The 18724-nt window shown below is 47.6% G+C and overlaps 1 protein-coding gene across 1 annotated transcript in view; it reads left to right on the top strand.

Moving 5' to 3' along the window:
- Positions 1-18724, top strand: part of tet3 (tet methylcytosine dioxygenase 3) — a 35333-nt gene that overhangs the window by 4435 nt on the left and 12174 nt on the right. Inside the window, 2 exon segments of the mRNA XM_030103880.1 lie at positions 12339-15279; positions 17411-17501. Of these exon segments, the coding sequence (XP_029959740.1) occupies positions 12339-15279; positions 17411-17501 (3032 nt within the window).

The raw sequence follows: 18724 nt of genomic DNA, 5'->3' as shown, positions 1-18724 counted from the left end.
GAGCAGAAACCCCCTCCGCCCGCCCGCCGGCAGATGGAAGTTTTTCTTAATCGTTACGTCGTAGCCTTGCGTCGTGGAATCCCCGGCCTCGTCCACAAAGGGTTAACGCTGACCTAGTTTCCGTGGCAACACTGAATGTCTGATGACATCATTGCTTTAATTTTAGCTCTGGAGTCCGGCATCCAAGGTTGGTCATGTGATCTGCGAGCCGGCGCCCCACGTGTGTGTGCGTGTGTGTGTGTGTGTGTGTGTGGTTATATAGTACAGACTCAGGAAGTGGAGGGTTTGACATCACCTCTTCCATTCAGAGCCACTTTCTCATGTGTTTACTGCTCGGTAAATGTTCTACTCAGCCGCTTCGGAGCTTTTTTTTTTTCATTTTCTTTTCTACCCACGTGGCGCAGCACGCACAGTGGACTTTACCGCCAGCGAGTCAGCGGTTATCTTCAGTCTCACAAGACTTCTTAGAACAGGTTGACGTTGTAATTGTGGTTGTGTATAAATAAAATTAAGTAATAGTTTTCCCTCCCAAACAGTGACGTCTTGAGGCTGCAGTGAATCATCACGGGTCCAGGACCCTGACATGCAGGGGTGTCAAACATAAGGCCCGCGGGCTGAAACCGGCCAACAAGAGGGTCCAATCTGGCCCACCAAACCAAAAAAATAGACATTTTCATCAGACATAGTCTGCATCAAAATAAGGAAAAACTTTAAAGTTTAAATCTGAAGGTTTTATGGTATTATTTCACCAGTCCGGGCTGCTCCGGGTGAAATTTTGCTGCTTGTGGTCCCTGGCACATAAAGGGTGTTTCACACTGATTTAATAGAATGTACATTTCTCTCGATATTACTCTTGGGTGCCATTATAAAGAAGGTCATATAAATGGTTAAATATAAAGATAAAAATGAAAACAATTCCAATTTTCTTTTACACATTAGTCCTTCAGACACTGCAGATACACTCTACACAGCATGCCCTTTACCCTGAGGAAGGGTATGTTTGTTTAATTGTACCTTGAGAGATAGAAATGGAATGTATTGCATATGGAAGATCTCTGTTCTCCAGATTCAACATAGATCACACAATGAAATCATTCTTACTAAAGTCTGCTTTCAAGGAATGTATTGACTGTGTGCATTGAGTTTAACCTTGACTTCAACCCTGCGTGTGGGAAGACTCAGCAGCTGCTGGCCTCAGAATCCTTCTGAACGTACAGTGAATCTTGTCGGAGTGCGAACGGTTTTTCATCCAAGTTTCCTTTTACGGTTGTAAAGAGACTGTTTCATCAAGCACACCCCGAGGATTCCCAAACAGCTCCTCCTATTTGTCCTCACGGGAATTCGTGAGAGAGTGCAGTCGCCAATAATTGCCTCACTCGCATGCGATCATTAATATCTGAGAACTTACTGAGCTCTGTTTCATATCTAATTCATGACACTTAGCAGACACTCATCCGTGCACGGTCTGCCCCTCAGCTCTGTTGTGCACGAGTGACCATTCGCCGGGTCCTTGGCTGGATCGACGTCCTGCGCGGCGCGGCGCGGCGGGTCTGCGGTCGGCGGCCGGTTGGCGTCGTTGGTGGTATCCGTGTTTGATGTTGGAGGGAGGCTGTCAGCCGCCTGGTGCCGCAGTTAATAAAAAATGAATGGAAAGAGAAGGGGGAGGAGCCCTCAGCTGTTGCCGGAGCGCTTTAACTCTCACCTCTCCTGGCGGCTCCGCTGCTGCTCCCATCGGGCGCGCACTTCACACAGTCCCGAATCCCGCCGCTGCCAGGCAGCGCCAGGTTTTATGTAACACGGCGCAACAGCTGTTGGAGTTCTCATCACGTACCATTAAAGCACGCTCAGGAAAGAGCTGGTTTCTTTAGTATAATTAAGTGGCTTCAGTGGAGGCTGGTATGTCTGTATATTTACATTGGATCAGGAATGCTCTGCATGTGTTCAGCTGCATCTGCTTTCAATCTTTACCTTTCTCTCTCGCTTTTTTTAGACTGTATTCACACATTTTGCTTCCACCCCTACATGTACATGAATGTTTAAAGTGTTGCGAGGCACAGGTGAGGGTTTCCGTGTTTTGCCGGGGTAGTGTGCTGGCCCTTTAAGTCCGGCTACGCCTGACTTGAACATATGGGAAGCTAATCTTAGCCCACGTCCTGAGAGAGAGACAAGGCTGGCAGCCAGCCACTGAGCAGAGCTGAGGAAGCTTTCTCTCGCGTTCTCTGGGTTTTTCCTCATTCAAGTCTGTGAAATTCCTGATCTACTTCTAGGATACTATCATCCTGCTGTATCTCGTGCTGATGTGCTTAACCTGTGAAAAGAAAACATGCCAAACAGTTCTTGACTGTGTCCTGTCAATGATTGCTTCATTGTCCAATCAGATCTCACCGCTCCGCTCTTTTGCGTGACTTGGCAGACACTATCCTGGCAGGTACTCGGTGTACCTTCATGGTTTTCAGACATTTTAAACTGACTTGTATCTCTTCGCTTCTTTCTGTTCTGCTGCTCTTTGTCTCACATCCAGCGTTTTCTAACGCAGACCGTCCTCTGTTCCGATTACAATCTGTGCCTCCTTTTCATGTCTCAAACCTTCTGCACAAAGAGCTGCCTCTTAAAAATAGCGCGCCCCCCCTTCCTTTTCCTCCTCATTATATTTGGTGGCTCCACCCTGCCTAAAACAGCCCCCCCTTGCACCGTCTCCAACACCCATCACCACCTTTCCATTTTTCCCTCTCCTCTCCTCTCCTAAACCACTCCTCCTCCTCCTCCTCCCTTTCTCTTTGTGAGGACTGGTGAGGGGGTTGGGAGAGGAAGAGGAGGGGGTAGGCCTTCCCCAGCTGGGTGATTCGTGCTGACTTGCACGTGCCGAATGTCAGGAGGTATGACTCAGACTGGATACTCTACACTCGGTAGTATGATCCACACCCAAACACGCCCTGAACCCAACACCGTGCCGCCTGCGTGGGACCGGGCCGCGGCCGGGGGGGCGAAGCTGGGAGGAGGCCGGGACAAAGGCAGAGCCAAACAGACAGGTGCAAGGATGAAATTACAGCACGGCGCCGAAAATATCAACAATATGTTGCTCACTATAGACAGGCATGTGTGGAGACATATTAGGTCTCTACAGACACGTAAACCAAACTCGTTCTGCAAATATTCCAATGAATTATATTGAACTTGCAAAAATATTTATAAATAAAAAGAGATAGAAGAAATGCACATTTACCGGAAAGGGTTTTTCTTATTTGTTCAGCCAGGTTGAAACAGTTTGTGTTGCTTCTGCCATGTTAAACACAACGTGCCCTGCAGCCTGGTACGTCCCTCCCACTAATAAACCCAGTGACCCTCAGTGAACAATCCATTCCTATGTGCACACTGGCGTGCACTGTATGTGTGTAGGGGGCGTTGTTGCAGAGCGCCTCTGCATTTGTTGCTGCTGTGTGGATCTGCTGGAGCTTTTCCACCTCTGTGTGCATGTGGAACAGGAAGAGGCAAAGTGGGAGCTGGAGCGGCGTGGCGCTCGAAGAGCGGGGGGAGAGAGAGCACAGCGTGTCACATCAGATGACCTTGATGCCATTAGACTGTAGGACAATGTGGGCCGGGGATGGGTGTGTGTGTGTGTGTGTGTGTGTGTGTGGAGGTGAATGGGGGCAGCGGTGGTGGGAGGTGGAGTCAGCTGACAGACGGAGATGGGAGGAGGGGAAAACGACCCTCATGTCATGACCGTTACGCTCATGTGCTGGTTGGTGACAGCTAGCAGGAACCCATTCGTGAGCAATAATGAAAGCAGAAACACGTTTCCCTCCTAAACTTTTGAAGGTTTTTATTTGTTTCATACACACAGACCTCCCACGATCGATGTGCTGGTGGAATTAAAAAAAAAAAAAAAAAGAAAAGAAAAAAAAAAGAAAAGCTTGTTTCAGTGTGTATGTCAGGACTTTGTTGAGAAGAAAAGAGAAAGATGAGTCAGGCTTAGTCATATGCAAGCCGATCCAACACACACTGCTGAGGACAGAGTTTTGTTGTCAGTCATCCCTCCTACAACCAAGACCTTTCCAGCACGCTGCTGAGAACCACTGAGCAAGAGAGAGAGAGAGAGAGAGAGAGAGAGAGAGAGAGATGGAGGATGACAGAGAAATGGAGAGAGAAAGAGAGCGGCGAGGGCGTGAGGCATCTTGTCGGGATGATAATTTGACTACCGTGTGAGATGAAGTGATCGATTAGACATTCGGAGTATCTGGTGAACCGTTATACTCTCTCTGTCACGATGCCGGGTTACAGCAGGTTTTCCGTAAGTGTGATTTCATTTTCATACTCAGATCGCTGTTGTGATTTTAGCTCTTGGTGTCATGTGAGGCGATGGCAGCTGGAGGAAAAAGCTTTTCCCGGCAGCCAAACTGTGGTCAGATCGTCGAGTTGAAAGGACTTGTTGTGCTTCAGGAGGTGATTTTAGGACAACCCCGTGGAGACATCCTGAATGGCTGCATTGTTTTACTTCTGTGAGTGATTTTTATTACACTGGACCGTCTTAAACCAAGGCTATGTGATTCTGTCAGTTTGATTTTTTTATTTTATTTTATAGTTTCTAAAGCTTTGGTCAGAAATAAAGTGTCAGCAGCACTTCTGTGAAGTGACGTCTGCCTCATGATAAAGGTTATGAGTCATCAAAGAGCACATTTGTTTGAATCAAGCCTTGATTTCAGTAAGTTTTACTCACCTTTGTGAGATAAAATTACTCGGTGTATTTCTTACGTGAGCGTTTCTGGAGTTGCGGTTGAGGCTTCTCCCTCAGTGCTTCATTCAGACGTGTACATGACGGACTCAGAGTTTTCCTTTCAACCACGTGAGAGAGTCTCCTCGTCTCCCTCGTTCCCTCCATGTCCTCCTAAAACCTTGAGAGTTTTAAACCCTGTTTTATTTATAGAAAATTATGCGAGATCTGCTGCTGCCTTTTGGTTTTTTCCTTATCCAGCTGACGACCTTAGCTGTGAATGTTTTTGTGGTTCAAGTGTCATAAAGTCGATACCATCTCCAGAGGTGAACTTCAGAGAGAGCGCCCTGAGGGAGAGCGGAGGAAAATCCCGTTGCGATTGGTCAGCCTTTTCAAATGAGGATCTGTGTGGAGAGAGCATGTGATTCAGGGGTTAAGCCAAGTCCCGAGCGAGAAATGCTGCGTCACTGCAGCCGGGGGAGCGAGCGTGGCCCGAGCCGCCGGGGCGAATGAAAGGGTGCGCTTTTCAGTGTCCGTTGGTGTGTGCGGTGGTGGTGATAGTGGAGAGTGGGCACGCCAGCGAGGTGACACATGTGCCCACGCTCGCCTCCACGCAGCGGCGGAGGCGCGCGTCCTGGTGGGAGACACTGGCGATGACGACGGTGACGGTGCAGCTACGTCATCGCCACATGTGTTTCCTACCTCTCTCGCTCGCTGCGCGCTCTCTCTCGCTCATTGGCACTCCCTGGTCATGTGACCTAATGCTCTACTTCTTCTCTCCTTCCCTTAGACAGCGTCGGCTGCGCTGTTTCTCTTTGGGATTGACGCTCATCTGTGTGTGTGTATATTCGAATATGTGCGGCAACGGCGAGCGAGACAGCGCACAATTTACAGGGCCAGAGAGCGAGCGCGGCAGAAAGCGTTGGAACCGTAGAGCAATAGGCTATGCTGGACGGAGGAAAGACTCAGAAAAACAAAACAGAGAGGCAAATCGAGGGAGGACGCAGGGGTGGATTGAAAAAAAAAAAAGAAAACGAGAGATCAAGAAAGAGGGATAGGGAGAGACAAATTAAGTGATGCAGGGAGAGGCTTCGGAAGTTAATCCGGCCGTCGTGCGCCGTATCGCCGACTCATGCTTAGTAATGTAAGAGAGTAATACTACGCAGGAGCTGCTAGCGATCTGCATGGGGGGAGAACGCCATGTTTTCTTCCCCCCTCCTTCTCCTTCTCCTCTCAGTTAAATCTGCTCCAAAACTCCAGCTACGTAGCAGAGACGAGACGACCACAAGGCCGGTCAGCCGGCTCTGGGCGAGAGGAGGCATCCAGCAGCGATGACGCCGCTGATGGCCGCAATGGCCGTGGCACCAAGGCAGAGCGATGGTGAGGAGGGAGCAGGACTGTAGGCTGGTGGCGACGGCAGCGCGGAAACCTCGCGTCCTTGTGAGGTGCAGTAGGTTGATTGCGCTGGATGCTGTTTGACAACAGTTGAACGACCCTCTTTCTTCTTCATTCCTCTTCGTCATCGCCTTCCCTCCCATCGCAGTCAGTCACATGAAGCGAGTAACTCTTTCTCCCTCCTAGCAGTTTCCTCTCCAGGATTTCCCTCTGGTTGCGCTCCCTCTTCTCGAGCGTCTTCATCCGATCTCTCGCTCTCATCCTGTTCCGCCGGCTTGTTGACGCCGACGTGTCGTTCGCCGCCGTTTCTCCTCCATTAACCTTTCTTCTTCTTAGCTGTATTTTTGTTGAATGAGTTGATATCAGGTGACCCTCGTCCTCTCTCTGTCAGACGCTGAATGTTGAAAGAAGCTCCAGAGAGACTTCCAGCGAGCCGGCTACCTCTTCATTTCACTGTCCTCTGCAGCCGTGCAGGAGATTCTCTTATCAGCCGCAGGTGTAAAACCCGTGTCTGTTTGTGTCGAGTGAGAATAGGAAACCGATATCGACGCGGTCGAGAGGGAGAACGGACGCTGAAGAACCATTATCGGTGGCTTCTCCTTTGGGCAACGGCTGCTGAGTTCAGTCTGTTTGCTTCAAAATGCAGCAAAGTCGTCGCAAAGGAATAAACGGATTCCGTCTGCAGAAGGCATAAACAAGCGATGTAACGCCGCCTTTCGCTGCTCGTTATTCCTAATGGTGCCATTTCGAGTTGCGTTCGCGTCGCAGCCGCTGTTTTTCTTGGTCACAGAATTGCCAATATGGGGATTTTGTGGATAAACAAATCAAACACAGATACATAGCCTAATATGTACTGTCACCGAGGCGGTGCTGAAGGGCGTGGAGTAAGACAGAGAGAGGTTTTCTCATTGGTAAGAGCTCTGCTGCGCTGTTTCCTAGGCTTCTGCTGCTAGCGACTATCCCCCACTGCTCTCTCTGTTTCTGCTCACTGCACACTCCATTCCATCGTACGTGCCCGCTGTGGCTCAGATAATGGCCTCTCGCTCTGCACACACTGGAGGGAGAGAGAGAGAGAGAGAGAGAGAGAGAGAGAGAGAGAGAGAGGCAGAGGAGATGGAGGGAGAGGCTGCACGAGAGGGAGGGGAATGGAGGGAGGGAGGGAGAGAGGCAGAGGGGAAGGTGGGGGCTGCGAAGAGAAGCCGACTGCATGTGTAGTCAAGAGAAAGAAAGAGGATATTGAAAAAGGGAAGGGAGGAGCAGACAGAGATAATGAGAGAGGAAAAAGGAGAGAACAGAAAGCGTCAGCCGTAAGAAGAGGCGAGAGAATGAGAAACGTGTGCTCTGCGCCGGGGGGAGGTGTGCGGTGTGCGTGCGGCTGGCTGCGTACGCCTGTGTGACTGCATGCATGTGCATTTCGCCGCTCGCTCTGTCTGTGCACGGCACAGGCTGGGAGACATAAAAAAGGAATACGACCCCAACAGGCCGGGCTTGCTGGAGGACCGCTGTGCCGGCCAGCGAGGCTCATGCTCCTCTCTGCCGCCTCTTCTGCTCTCTGCTCTCCGACCGGCAGCTCTGTCTGGACGTCTAGGACGGTGTGAGTACTCGCCGCGGTCGCCGGCGCCCGGAGCCGGCGTCATATTGTCAGGGTCTCTGCTTCATGTTGCTGCTCGGCACGGCAGCGAGGGGAGAAGGGGTGGGGGGACGGAGGGGGAGGGCCGGAGGGAGGATGGGGGGGGGTGTTGTGTATCTGGGATTTAGGTTCAGCTGTCTACTCACAAGCTGCACTTAACCCCCTCGCCACCGCCGCCACTACTACCCTCACATGCTTTGTCTCCTCCCTCCAGCTTCTTCTTCTTCTTCTTTTTTTTGTTTTTGGTTTTAGTGCAGTGTCAGTGTTAAAGGCACTTGGTTTCGGCTTATCTCGTTTAAAGGGCTCTGTGTCTGGTCTGCCAGGTTCTGCAGGATGCCATCCGGTTAGGCGTGTTCATGTTTATAGATTTACTGTATGTGTGTGTGTGTGTGTGTGTGTGTGTGTGCGTGCGCACGCACTCGTGTGTGTGTGTGTGTGTCAAGCTTGGACAAAGGTGTCTGTGCTCGTGTGCGTGAAATAAGAGCTCCACAGATTGTGAGAAGGAAAAGATCCGCGGCTCCGTCATGGTGTAAATATTTCTGTAAACCACATGGTCAGGAAAGAGTGTGTGTGGCGCTGCAGGTGTCAGCGCACCATTTCCACCCTGGACCGCTGTGTGAACTCACAAATGGTGGATGAGAGCAACGATTAATGAGGGATTCAAACAGACGTTTTTATTTCGTGGAGGTGGACGGTTTGTTTTCTGCGCCTCCAAAGCCGAACCGAGTCCGGTTGGTTCGAGCGTTTAAAGCTCTCGGCGCTTTAAACACGTGACTTCCTTCTGCGTCAGACTGCAACCGTGAGAAAAGAGGAATAGCGAGCGAGTGTTGCTGTGACTGACAGTATGTGATTGTGGGATGTTTGGTCGAGCTGCGTTGCAGTTGCTCTTGTTTCAACACACTGCAGTTCTCATAACTGCCGCAAACAGCTACTCCCCCCCCCCCCCCCTCCCCGCCTTCCTCTTTCCCGTCTGATGCCACTGATGATAGCACAGACATGGGACCTCTCACGTATTGCATGCCGGCTGTTCACTGCCGCCGCCACCCCCACCCTACCTCCAACCCCAATACCGCCACCCCTCAGCAATAGTGCCGGCCCCCCCGGGACCCCCACCAGACACACAGCACAGAAGGTGAATTCAAAAGACCCCAGCATACTGCCTGTCCAGTAATTAGCGACTTCAAAGGCTCATTTCAATAATATTCAAATGATGGGGAAGCTGGACGTCAGGTCCGCCTCTGCTGTGGTGCAGTGACGGGTCTCCAAACAGACGGCATCTTCTTTCTTTCAACCTGGATGGAGATGATAGAGAACTGGGAGGCTCTCATCTCTCCGAATTCAAAAATTCTTCAAATTGATGTTGGTGTGTGAGACATTATCCTGTTTTGGGGGTTACTTTGTCCTTTTGGTTTCATCCTCTGAGAGCTTTTTTCACTCCTCAGCAGCGTTTTCATGCATTGAAGTTTAATTCTGAAATTAAAAAAAAAAAAAAAATTATATCTATCTATCTATCTATCTATCTATATCTATATATATATATATCTATCTATATCTATATCTATATATATCTATATCTATATATCTATATATATATATATATATATATATATATATATATATATATATATATATATATATACATATTATTATATACTTATTTATCACTGACTTTAGTAAATAAACTGAGGAGTGTGAGATTAATGCTGCGTCTTGAGATAACACAGAAAATATCCATGGTCTCTCATAGTTTTTTCTTTCAAGGAGTCACTGAGTGTGTTACTACACACTGCTAGTCACAACAAGAACTCTGTCAATGATTTCTGAACCTGCCCTTGAATTATTTTTGTTTGCTCTCTAGCCTCGTTTAATTATAACCCCAGAGGAGTCAGCCCTTGGTTGAATATTGCCTTAAAGTAATCTTTTAGTGGGCAAGAAAAAGAACACCATATTACATTTGAACGTTTTTTTTTTTTTTTTTTTTACGTTTGGATTTGTTATTCAGGCATTTCTGTTCAAAACCTCCTCTCCTGTTGCTTCAGGTAGATGGAAATGAAGTCTTTCAGAGTGTTGCTGGAGACAGGACCATGTGATGTGTTTGCAGGTTTCAGTTGAAGTAACATTGTGTGTACCTGTCCCAATTCTGACCAAGAGAGGAAGTGAGATACGCAGCTGAACCGATCAGCTTCTGATCAGCACGAGTTCCTGAAAAGGCTTTTAAAACCTGCTGAAATGACAAAACAGCACCAAAAAAAAACCCCTCTCTCTTTCACTGGTTTACTCCTACTAAATAAACAAGCAATAACATTACATCTGCTTTGCTGCATAGTGCGATTCATGAAATGGAAAGAATAAAAGTTTCTCAGTAAACTCTTCTGGCTCAACACCAATAAGAGGAGGAAAAAATCCCTTAGCTTTAGATTGTTGGGATTACTGTACTCATAATAGCACATCTGTGCAGAGAAAGCAGCCCATGGTCTCTGCTGGAGTCCCGTTCTGTCAATAGTTGGGTTTAAAGAATCAATATTTCATGAGAATCAATGCACTCCAGCCCACGTTCATTAACAGCCTGCTTTCTACCAACAGTTTTACAAAACTGTGCAAAGAGTCCAACACTGAAGACATCTCAGAGTAGGTCTGAGCAGTATGAGCAAGATTTCATATCTACTTATCTATATAGGTCAGTTTATGTGCAGGTTACAATGCAGAGCATTTTCTACACAGACTGTGCAGTTTGTTTGTTTCTTAAGATGTATTATATGGTCAACATGTTATATTTTGTCACTTTTGATTACTTTCCTCCTTTTATTGGAGTTTCTGTGCAAAGTTACGACAGTGGAGGCTTTCTTCTTCTATTTTCTGGTGTGGGCTTTTGCTTCCTCTGGAATTTTTTTGCACACAGACTTTCCTCATCTTGTTTGGCCTGATAATCGATGGGAAAGAAGCTCATGGTATTTGTCTTTATGACAGAGAGCAGTCAGTTGCATAGTTTTCAAAATACGTCTGTGTAACTGAAGTACTGACTTTTTTCTGTTTCATCTGGCCGGGTTGGCGTCTTTCAAGCTGTTTGTAATCACCTCACGTCTTCAAGTTCATCCCTCTCCATACTTGCTGTCCTCGTGAAAGGTTTCTGCTGCCAAACGACAAACTCTAATGCTATAAAGAGTGTGATTTATGACACATTATGAATAATACATCACAGTATGAAACAATAATTCTATAATCCTACAATAACGTCTACCTCAGAAGTTGGCCCCGGATGGTTCTTGCTCTTCAAACTCTCTCAAAGAAGTCCTGTCAGGTTGAGGAGTTTTTATTACGTAGTTGAGGTCATGCAGGTCAAGTTAACACCTGATCTGCCCAGACTGCCCTGATCGAATCTGAACATCAAGACTCAAAGTGCCAAATAATGAATACTCATTCATTCATCTGCCACTGCATAACTGCAATGTTTAAACCTGAAGTTAAGAGTTCAAGCAACAGTTTTGTTGGGTTTCTATTTATGGCAGCAGAGGAAAGTTGCACAGCAGACATTCACAGTCTTCTATTGTCAAAATCATTTTCTGAATCAAAATCATTCAAAGACAACGACAATAGAGCTCAAATTAAAAACTGTGAGTCCTTCCCACACTGTGAGTCCGATAGGCTTTGGTAAGCTTTTGTTATATCCAGACTAAGATTATGGAAATTGTGATCCTGTTATGTTGAAGCTATCTATGCTGATAGGATTTCTAAATTAACACATTTGACAGACTCAGTTTGTTGAGATTTTTATCTGCATGCACAGAAAATACAGAAAACAGTGAAATGGAAGACCAAGTCTCCTCCTTACCCTGATAGATTGTTGTAATGAACTTAACTTTACTTAACTATAATGAACTTAATGAACCCCCCCATAAAAAAAGAAAAAGACAGGTCAATGAGACGTTTGACAAAAATGTCCAGCTTTTCAATTGAATCTGACTTTTGTGAAGATGTTGCACATATTTTGATTCTGCTCAGGGAACACTACATTCTCAAACATTTACTTAGTTTCACTGACTATTCTCAGTTCTTGAAATTGTTTCATCCTCTTGACTTTACTCCCACATTCAGCTCACTGATGCAGTAGCATATATTTTTATCAAAGTATTAAAAAAATTCAAGAGTTCATGAAAATAGAACATCTTGTTGCCTTCATTCGTCCGTGCTAATTTCATGCCACGGACTGATACGCTTTAACTACATCTGCCGGTTTTGCGTAGCCCAGTGAAAGCGTGTCATTTGACCTGTGGCTTGCCTGATAGAACACTTGCATGCGCTGAAATAACCAAAAATTGGAATTGTTAATATGATTTTTTTTTTCCAGCCTTGTTTATCTGACTTCGCAGGACGATGGGTGTGAACATTGGGATTGAGATTCTGGGAAAGAAAATATTATGAGATTCTTCATTGAATGTCTGAATAAAAGAGAATTATATTAATCTATTTTATCTCAAATAATGATAAAACACACATGGGGCAACTTCAGACCGTAACTGTGTGATCATTTCCAGGATTGAGCTGCATCTTGGTGTTCATTGGCTTTTTTAACAATCCCACTAACTTTCATCTACGTTTGTCTTTCAGACTGTTCACAAAGTCACTTCAGTGGATGGCCCCAGAAGTGGAGGCCAGATGGAAATTGGGTCACATGACCGCCTCCAGGAAGGCGCGCTGAGCCTGGAACTGGCCAATGGGGTGAATCGCTACCCTACTGAAGATGAGGCCTCAATGGAAACAGATCAGCAGAGAGCAGGAAGGCTGCCCCCGAGGCAAAACTGGGTGTCGGGGCACGGCAAGGTCAGTGGCACCCAACAACAGCCACCGAGTTGGAGCGGCAATGGAGCAACCCCAAGCGAACCTGTTCACCATGCAAACGTGGAGGATGCCCATAATTTGGTGGCTTTTTCTGCTATAGCTGGCTCCTTGCCCCCTTCCTCCTCCTCCTCCTGCCTTCTCGTGCAGCCTAACACAGCTCAGCTATACGAGAAGTTTACCCAGGAGACGGGTGCTGGCGGATCTCATGCCAGACTCTCTGCAGGGGCTCTTGAGGGAAGCTGCCAACCTGCAGAAGACCTTAACACCCTGAAGACAGCACTGAGCCAAGCCAAACATGGACATAAGCCCCCGAACTGCAACTGTGATGGGCCTGACTGTCCAGACTACCTTGAGTGGCTGGAAAAGAAAATTAAGTTAGCAACTAATGAGGAGCAAGGCTCACGCAAAACGACCGATGTATCCCCAAACACACAGCCTCACCTCCAGCAACCTCATTTGCATCCTCAGTCCTACCAACAGGCGAATGGTGGTCACAATCTTCCCACTTCATGCTCTCATCAGCAACAGGTTGCTCAAGGTCCTCGCCCAGACCATGCTCCCTGCCCCAAACCCCCAATTCCTTGCTCTCCCCAGGTGCTCTCCATAGCCAAGGAAAAGAACATCAGTCTTCAGACGGCCATCGCCATCGATGCCCTGACCCAGTTATCTAGTACCAGTCCACAAACTGCCGGTCCACCGGGTCAGACGCTTCACAAAAGCAACCTTCATCACCACCATGTCCAGAACACCACATCTCAGCCTCTGAATGGCACTGGCTTGATCCCGTCCTCTCCTGGCATGCACTTATCCTCCTCACGCTCTCAGTCCGTCCCCCCAGGACTACATAACAGCCAGCAGCACCCGGCAGCATTATGCGACCACCACAGGCCTCAGTCCCAGGGCCATCCACCCAATGCTACCCCTCTCCCATCCTCTACCTCTCCCTTCCCAGGTCAGGGAAAACCTCCAGGCTTTAGTCCTAATCCCCAGCAGTGGCAACAAGGCTCAGGCAGAAGCTCTGATCCAAGGAATCCATGGATGTGTATAAAGTCTGAGCCCCAGTCTAAATTTGCCACTGCCCCTCACAGTAGTTCAGATCCCATGTCAGAGCTCAAGCAGTTGCTTGGCAACACCAGTGGCAAGTTCAGCAATGCTCCTTTCAAGCTTCCAGTCGCACAGCAGCATAGCTCAAACCAGAATGGGGGTGTCCAGAGCCAGGACAGCCCAGCTTTGGCCAGGATAAAGCAAGAGTCAGACGCGGGTGAGCACTACCATCAAACTGCCTCCATGGGACATTATGGCATGGCTAATGGTCAACAGCAGGGGCAGCACTACCCCGGCACTCCCCTCTCTCCTGGCCAAGCAGCCATCAGCCACTCCACTCAGGCAGCTCTGCAACAGCACCTTCACTACAAGAGGAACCTCTTCTCTAACCACTCCTCTGGCTTCGGAGCTCCAGGCCCACGTGCACCTCTTTCTTGTCAAAACTTGAAAAAATGGTGGCCACAGATGGAGGCAGAGGGCTTGCCACATCTGGCCATCAAACAGGAACCCAAGGAACCCAAGAAGAAAAAAAGCAGCCAGGGATCTCCTGTCATCAAAGCGATGAGTGGGATGCTTGGAGTCCCCCCCCTCCCCAAACCCAAACAGATAATCATCAAAAAGACCAAGCAGAAAGCCTCCTTGCCAACCTTCCTGCCTCAAACTCAGATCTCCATTCAGAAACCACCAGTCCACGTGATAGACAGAGCCTCCACCCTAAGCAGTCTACACACAGGTTCTTTCCCTTCGTTGCCCCTCCATAGTAACTCCACTCAGGCTGCTGCTGCTGCAGGCCTCCCAGCCCCAGCCCAAACTCAGGTATTCATTCCCAACTCCTCAATGACTTCCTGTTCCACTGCTTCAGTTTCCTCAGAAAACACTCCAGCTGTCATTGGTCCTCTTCCCCAGTCTTTGACTCCTGCAGCCCACGTAAGGCCAGAAGCAGTGGTCAGCCTGGCCTCAAGTGACACCAGCACCAGCACACCCGTGACCTCCACATCTCCATCCAGCACCTCAAAATTACAGAGTCTGATTAATATTGACCCCAAATACGAAGAGCTGATTCGCCAATTCGAGGCTGAATTTGGAGACTCGATCCCAGACGCATCTGCCAATCAGCCCATGGAGGAAACTGCTCCTGGCCTTAAGCCAGGTAGTCAGCCCTTGAGCAGTCCTCAAGGCCCCAGTCCCACATCATCTGCATCCCAGTCGGTTCCCTTAGTTGCTAATTCCACGCCTCACTCAGATGATCATGAGATGGAAGTGAATAAGGATGAGTCAGGGACCCAAAGTCAAAACACCATGCAACAGGAATCTACAGAAAGTCCCCTTGAAAGACATCAGGAGGGGCCATTTAATGCCCCTCTGAATCCCGAGGTAGTTCAGGACAAGCAGCAGCTCCAGCCTAGAGCACTGGAGGACACATTCAGCATGCCCTGCTCTCCTCTGCCTAAACGCATGAAGATTGAAGCCTCGGGTGACATAGCAGTACTATCCACTACATGCTATTCAGAAGAGGACACACCAACTAAGGACAGTCTGCCTTCCTCGCCATCTCTCAGAGGGTTTCTGGAGTCTCCTTTACGCTACCTGGACACACCCACTAAGAGCTTGCTGGACACTCCCTCTAAAGATCTACAGGCAGAGTTCCCTACCTGTACCTGTGTAGGTAAGTGTGGGCATCAGTGTCAGCCTATGTTTGTGTGCTTGCAGCTTGTCCATTCAGACACCACAGGGAAAAAAAGCGCACCACTTCAACATTACACTTTAATTTCTGAATGGAGAAATACAAAAAACACAGAACAGACTTTCCAAAATCATAAAGCGATGTAGTTTTGTGAATTAAACACTGCTTCACTCCACCGATTGAGCCACACAGATCCACGGTTTATTTTCCAGTTCCCTCCTGCTCCCGGCTCCTGTCTAGTTGCTGGCGGAGTGCGTCTGAAAATGTGTTTGTTGCCAGGATGTGCAGCTACGGCCATCCCGACTGTGACAGTGTGAGGCGGTGAAGGCAGCAGGCATGGACAATAGCGCTGGTGGCAGAAGGAGCCTTTTGTGTGGGTTTGGGTCTGGCAGGCAAGCAGAACACAATCTTTGTCAAACAGAAAAGGGTCAGTCCCACAGTTTGGGCACCACCATGCTCAGATTATTTTGTTGCAACACAGTGGGTGGCCCTACTCTGAAAAAGTATAAAATAATAGATGAGATTATAATAAATTTCTCTCAACAACTAGATAAAGTGGCCTTTGTTGTAACACTGTTGGAGTATATATCAAGCCATTAATTAAAGAGTCAGTAAATTAGGATAGTGCTACGAGAGCTGCTGTCCATTGATTTTGTGCAGTAACTGAATAATAAAAGATTGATTTTCATAGAAGCTTTTGGGAAATTGCATTAATTTCCTTGCAGTTAATGGTTTTTAATGGTAGATTTGTGAGGAATTAAGACTGTCTGTACTGACCCGAAACACTGTGAGAGAGTAGTGTATCTAAGAGGGTCAGCAACTTGAGAGAAACGCTTTCTAAACCTGCCAGACATCAAGCTTTCAGAGTAAAACCTGATTACATAGATTATCAACACAGCACTGTTGATAACACTGGAAAGAAACTTCTCCCAATGCAAACTAATACAGTACTCAGGCATAATATGCACAGAAGAATTTAGTACACTTCCTGCAAAGAGCCACGCCTCGTCACCTCCTGGAATCTAGCAGATTGTCACCTCATATCACCTCTCAAGCAAAGTCACATAAATCTTTCCAGTCAGCTGATAGCGTTGATCATTTACCTTTGATAGCATTCAGCGCTTGATGTAATCCGGAGTTTGTGCTGAAGCATGGATAATACCAGTCCAGGCACATGTCAGAGGAAATCAAAGTCCATTAGGGCTCAATCAGTTTAATGCAGCTTTCATCCAGCTTCACAATAATGCCATGCAAACATTAGCACCGGAGTCAGAGAATGCGGTTTACAGCCATAGGCATGTGTCAGCGAGTGGTCAGAAGCACTCTCACACAACAACATAAACACAGACACACCCTTTACTCGCTCTCAACTGCTCCACATACCGAACCATTCATGAAGACCTGAGATAGCCCGGGCTTCACAGTGTCTGCCAGCAGGCCACACCCTGCAGCCACAGTCTGTTCAGGAGGGATATGTGTGTTCACGTGTGTGAACTGCATGTTGGAAGCAGTTCACTTTTATAGACGACTCAGTTTCAGTGAGGAAAATTCTTGTTTTTTTTAATGTTTTCAGAAAATTCTGAAACAGTGGGATGGCATCATTTGCAAAGTGGAGCTAGTAAACAGATACATCTCTCCTTTCAGTGAAACACTCGATAGTTTGAGGAGCAAAGGGTATAAGATGTTTGGAATAATGTGATAATATAACTATTGATTAAAGATGACCTCTGTACCACAAGAGATCTCCCTCCATTTATTCATCTTAAAACCTGTTCCTCTGGTGAAATATCAGTAAGTCAAAGTGAGCTGTTTTCAGCACTCAGACTCCTGTTTTGCGCGGTCAGTCGTTCTCTTCACAAAACCGGCTTCAATCAAGATTTGAACTTCAGCCACTCAGTTCAGAGTCCGGATTACTTCCCACCGCACCTTGAACCCACATTAAGTACAGCTTTAAACAGTGGAAAATAGGTTTTAGGAGAATTTAGGAGAGGTTAAATGAATAGAAATGGTATTTCTAGCTGCTTTTGTTTTCCTGTGTGTGCTGATGTTTCAGTTTTTATGCTTTTTGTGTGAGTTGAGCAGTATTCTCACTCTCTGTTGTCTTTTTTCCAAGAACAAATCCTGGAGAAAGATGAAGGGCCGTACTACAATCACCTGGGCGCCGGACCGACTGTGGCCTCCATCCGAAGCCTGATGGAGACGAGGTGTGACATTTCTCCCCTTCTTCTTTTACTTTCTTTGCAGTTCCCTCCTCCTCCTCCTGTCTCTCCACCTTCTCTGCTCCTCCTCACGTTGTGTCCTCAGGGAATCTATGACCCAGAATCCACTAGGAGGAACAGGAAATATAAGCATCATCAGCATATCAGAGGCAGAGCGAGCAGCAGATGACAGCTGAGGCAGAAAGGAATAAGGAAGGAAGACAGATATCAAATTACAGAGGGGCAATAAAAGGAGGATAACAGATGAAGATGAATTGCCTGAAAATAACGTCCTTACAGATTTCAATCACATTGTTGTGAAGAACTCAAGTGATGAATCAGTCTTGTTGCTTTGCCTGCAGTGCATCAGCTTTTGGGTTATCTCACTAAACAACGCTAAGTTTGTTGCATAAGCATGTAAACACACTGTTTTCCTGTAAGGAGATTTGTCCTGTTAACTCTACCTGAAAGTGTGAAGTCTGCGCTTCAGTGGGCCCGGTGAGTCATTAGTTATTGGAGAGCAGAGGGTGAGCGAGCGAGGGGGGATGTTTGGCCACTTTTTGTTGTTTGAGAGATGACGCAAGATGTTAAGACCCTATAGTCCCAGCCTGACCTTTGACCCACCTCCGACCTAAGCAGGCCACCCCTGTGGTGCCTGAGCCCATCCCCCACTCCCACTTTCTCATCCACCTCAGGGTGATTCCCATTCAGCGGGAGCTCCTCGCGTTCACTGTCACGCCAAATCTACTCAGGGCTGAAGTTTGCACAATGGCAGGTATCTAGCGAGCGGTGGGATCAGATATGAGCCGTGAGCAGACATCTGACAAGTCCCGATGACCTGCCCATGCCCCAGCTCAACCTCTGACCCCCTCCCTCCTTCTCCTGCACCTAGCAGCACACACCATTAGGACGGGGACAAACACAAATGCACAAAAACAAATAGAATTGTGTGTGCGAGAAAGCTAATGCGTTCAAATGTCACGAACACCAGCGTGGAAATGCCTCCACGAGAAAGCCCCGTGGCTCTCAATCTGCACAGTCTGGCGGGCTCTGGTTCAATCTGCCATGCTCGTGTGAATCTCAGCAGCGCCGTGTAAAAATATAAACTGCTCTAAAGTTAATTTTTGACATTCTGCCTCCTTTCTCTGACCGCCGTCGGAACAAAAGAGCAGGCATGAAACCCAGTGGGTTCAGTCGTGACAAAATGAATCGATGATGTGGTATTTAAG

Source organism: Salarias fasciatus, chromosome 12 (genome assembly GCF_902148845.1).
Source record: "Salarias fasciatus chromosome 12, fSalaFa1.1, whole genome shotgun sequence".
NCBI lineage: Eukaryota > Metazoa > Chordata > Actinopteri > Blenniiformes > Blenniidae > Salarias > Salarias fasciatus.
Note: the sequence above shows the minus strand (reverse complement) of the source record. Positions and strands in the feature narration are given on the sequence as shown.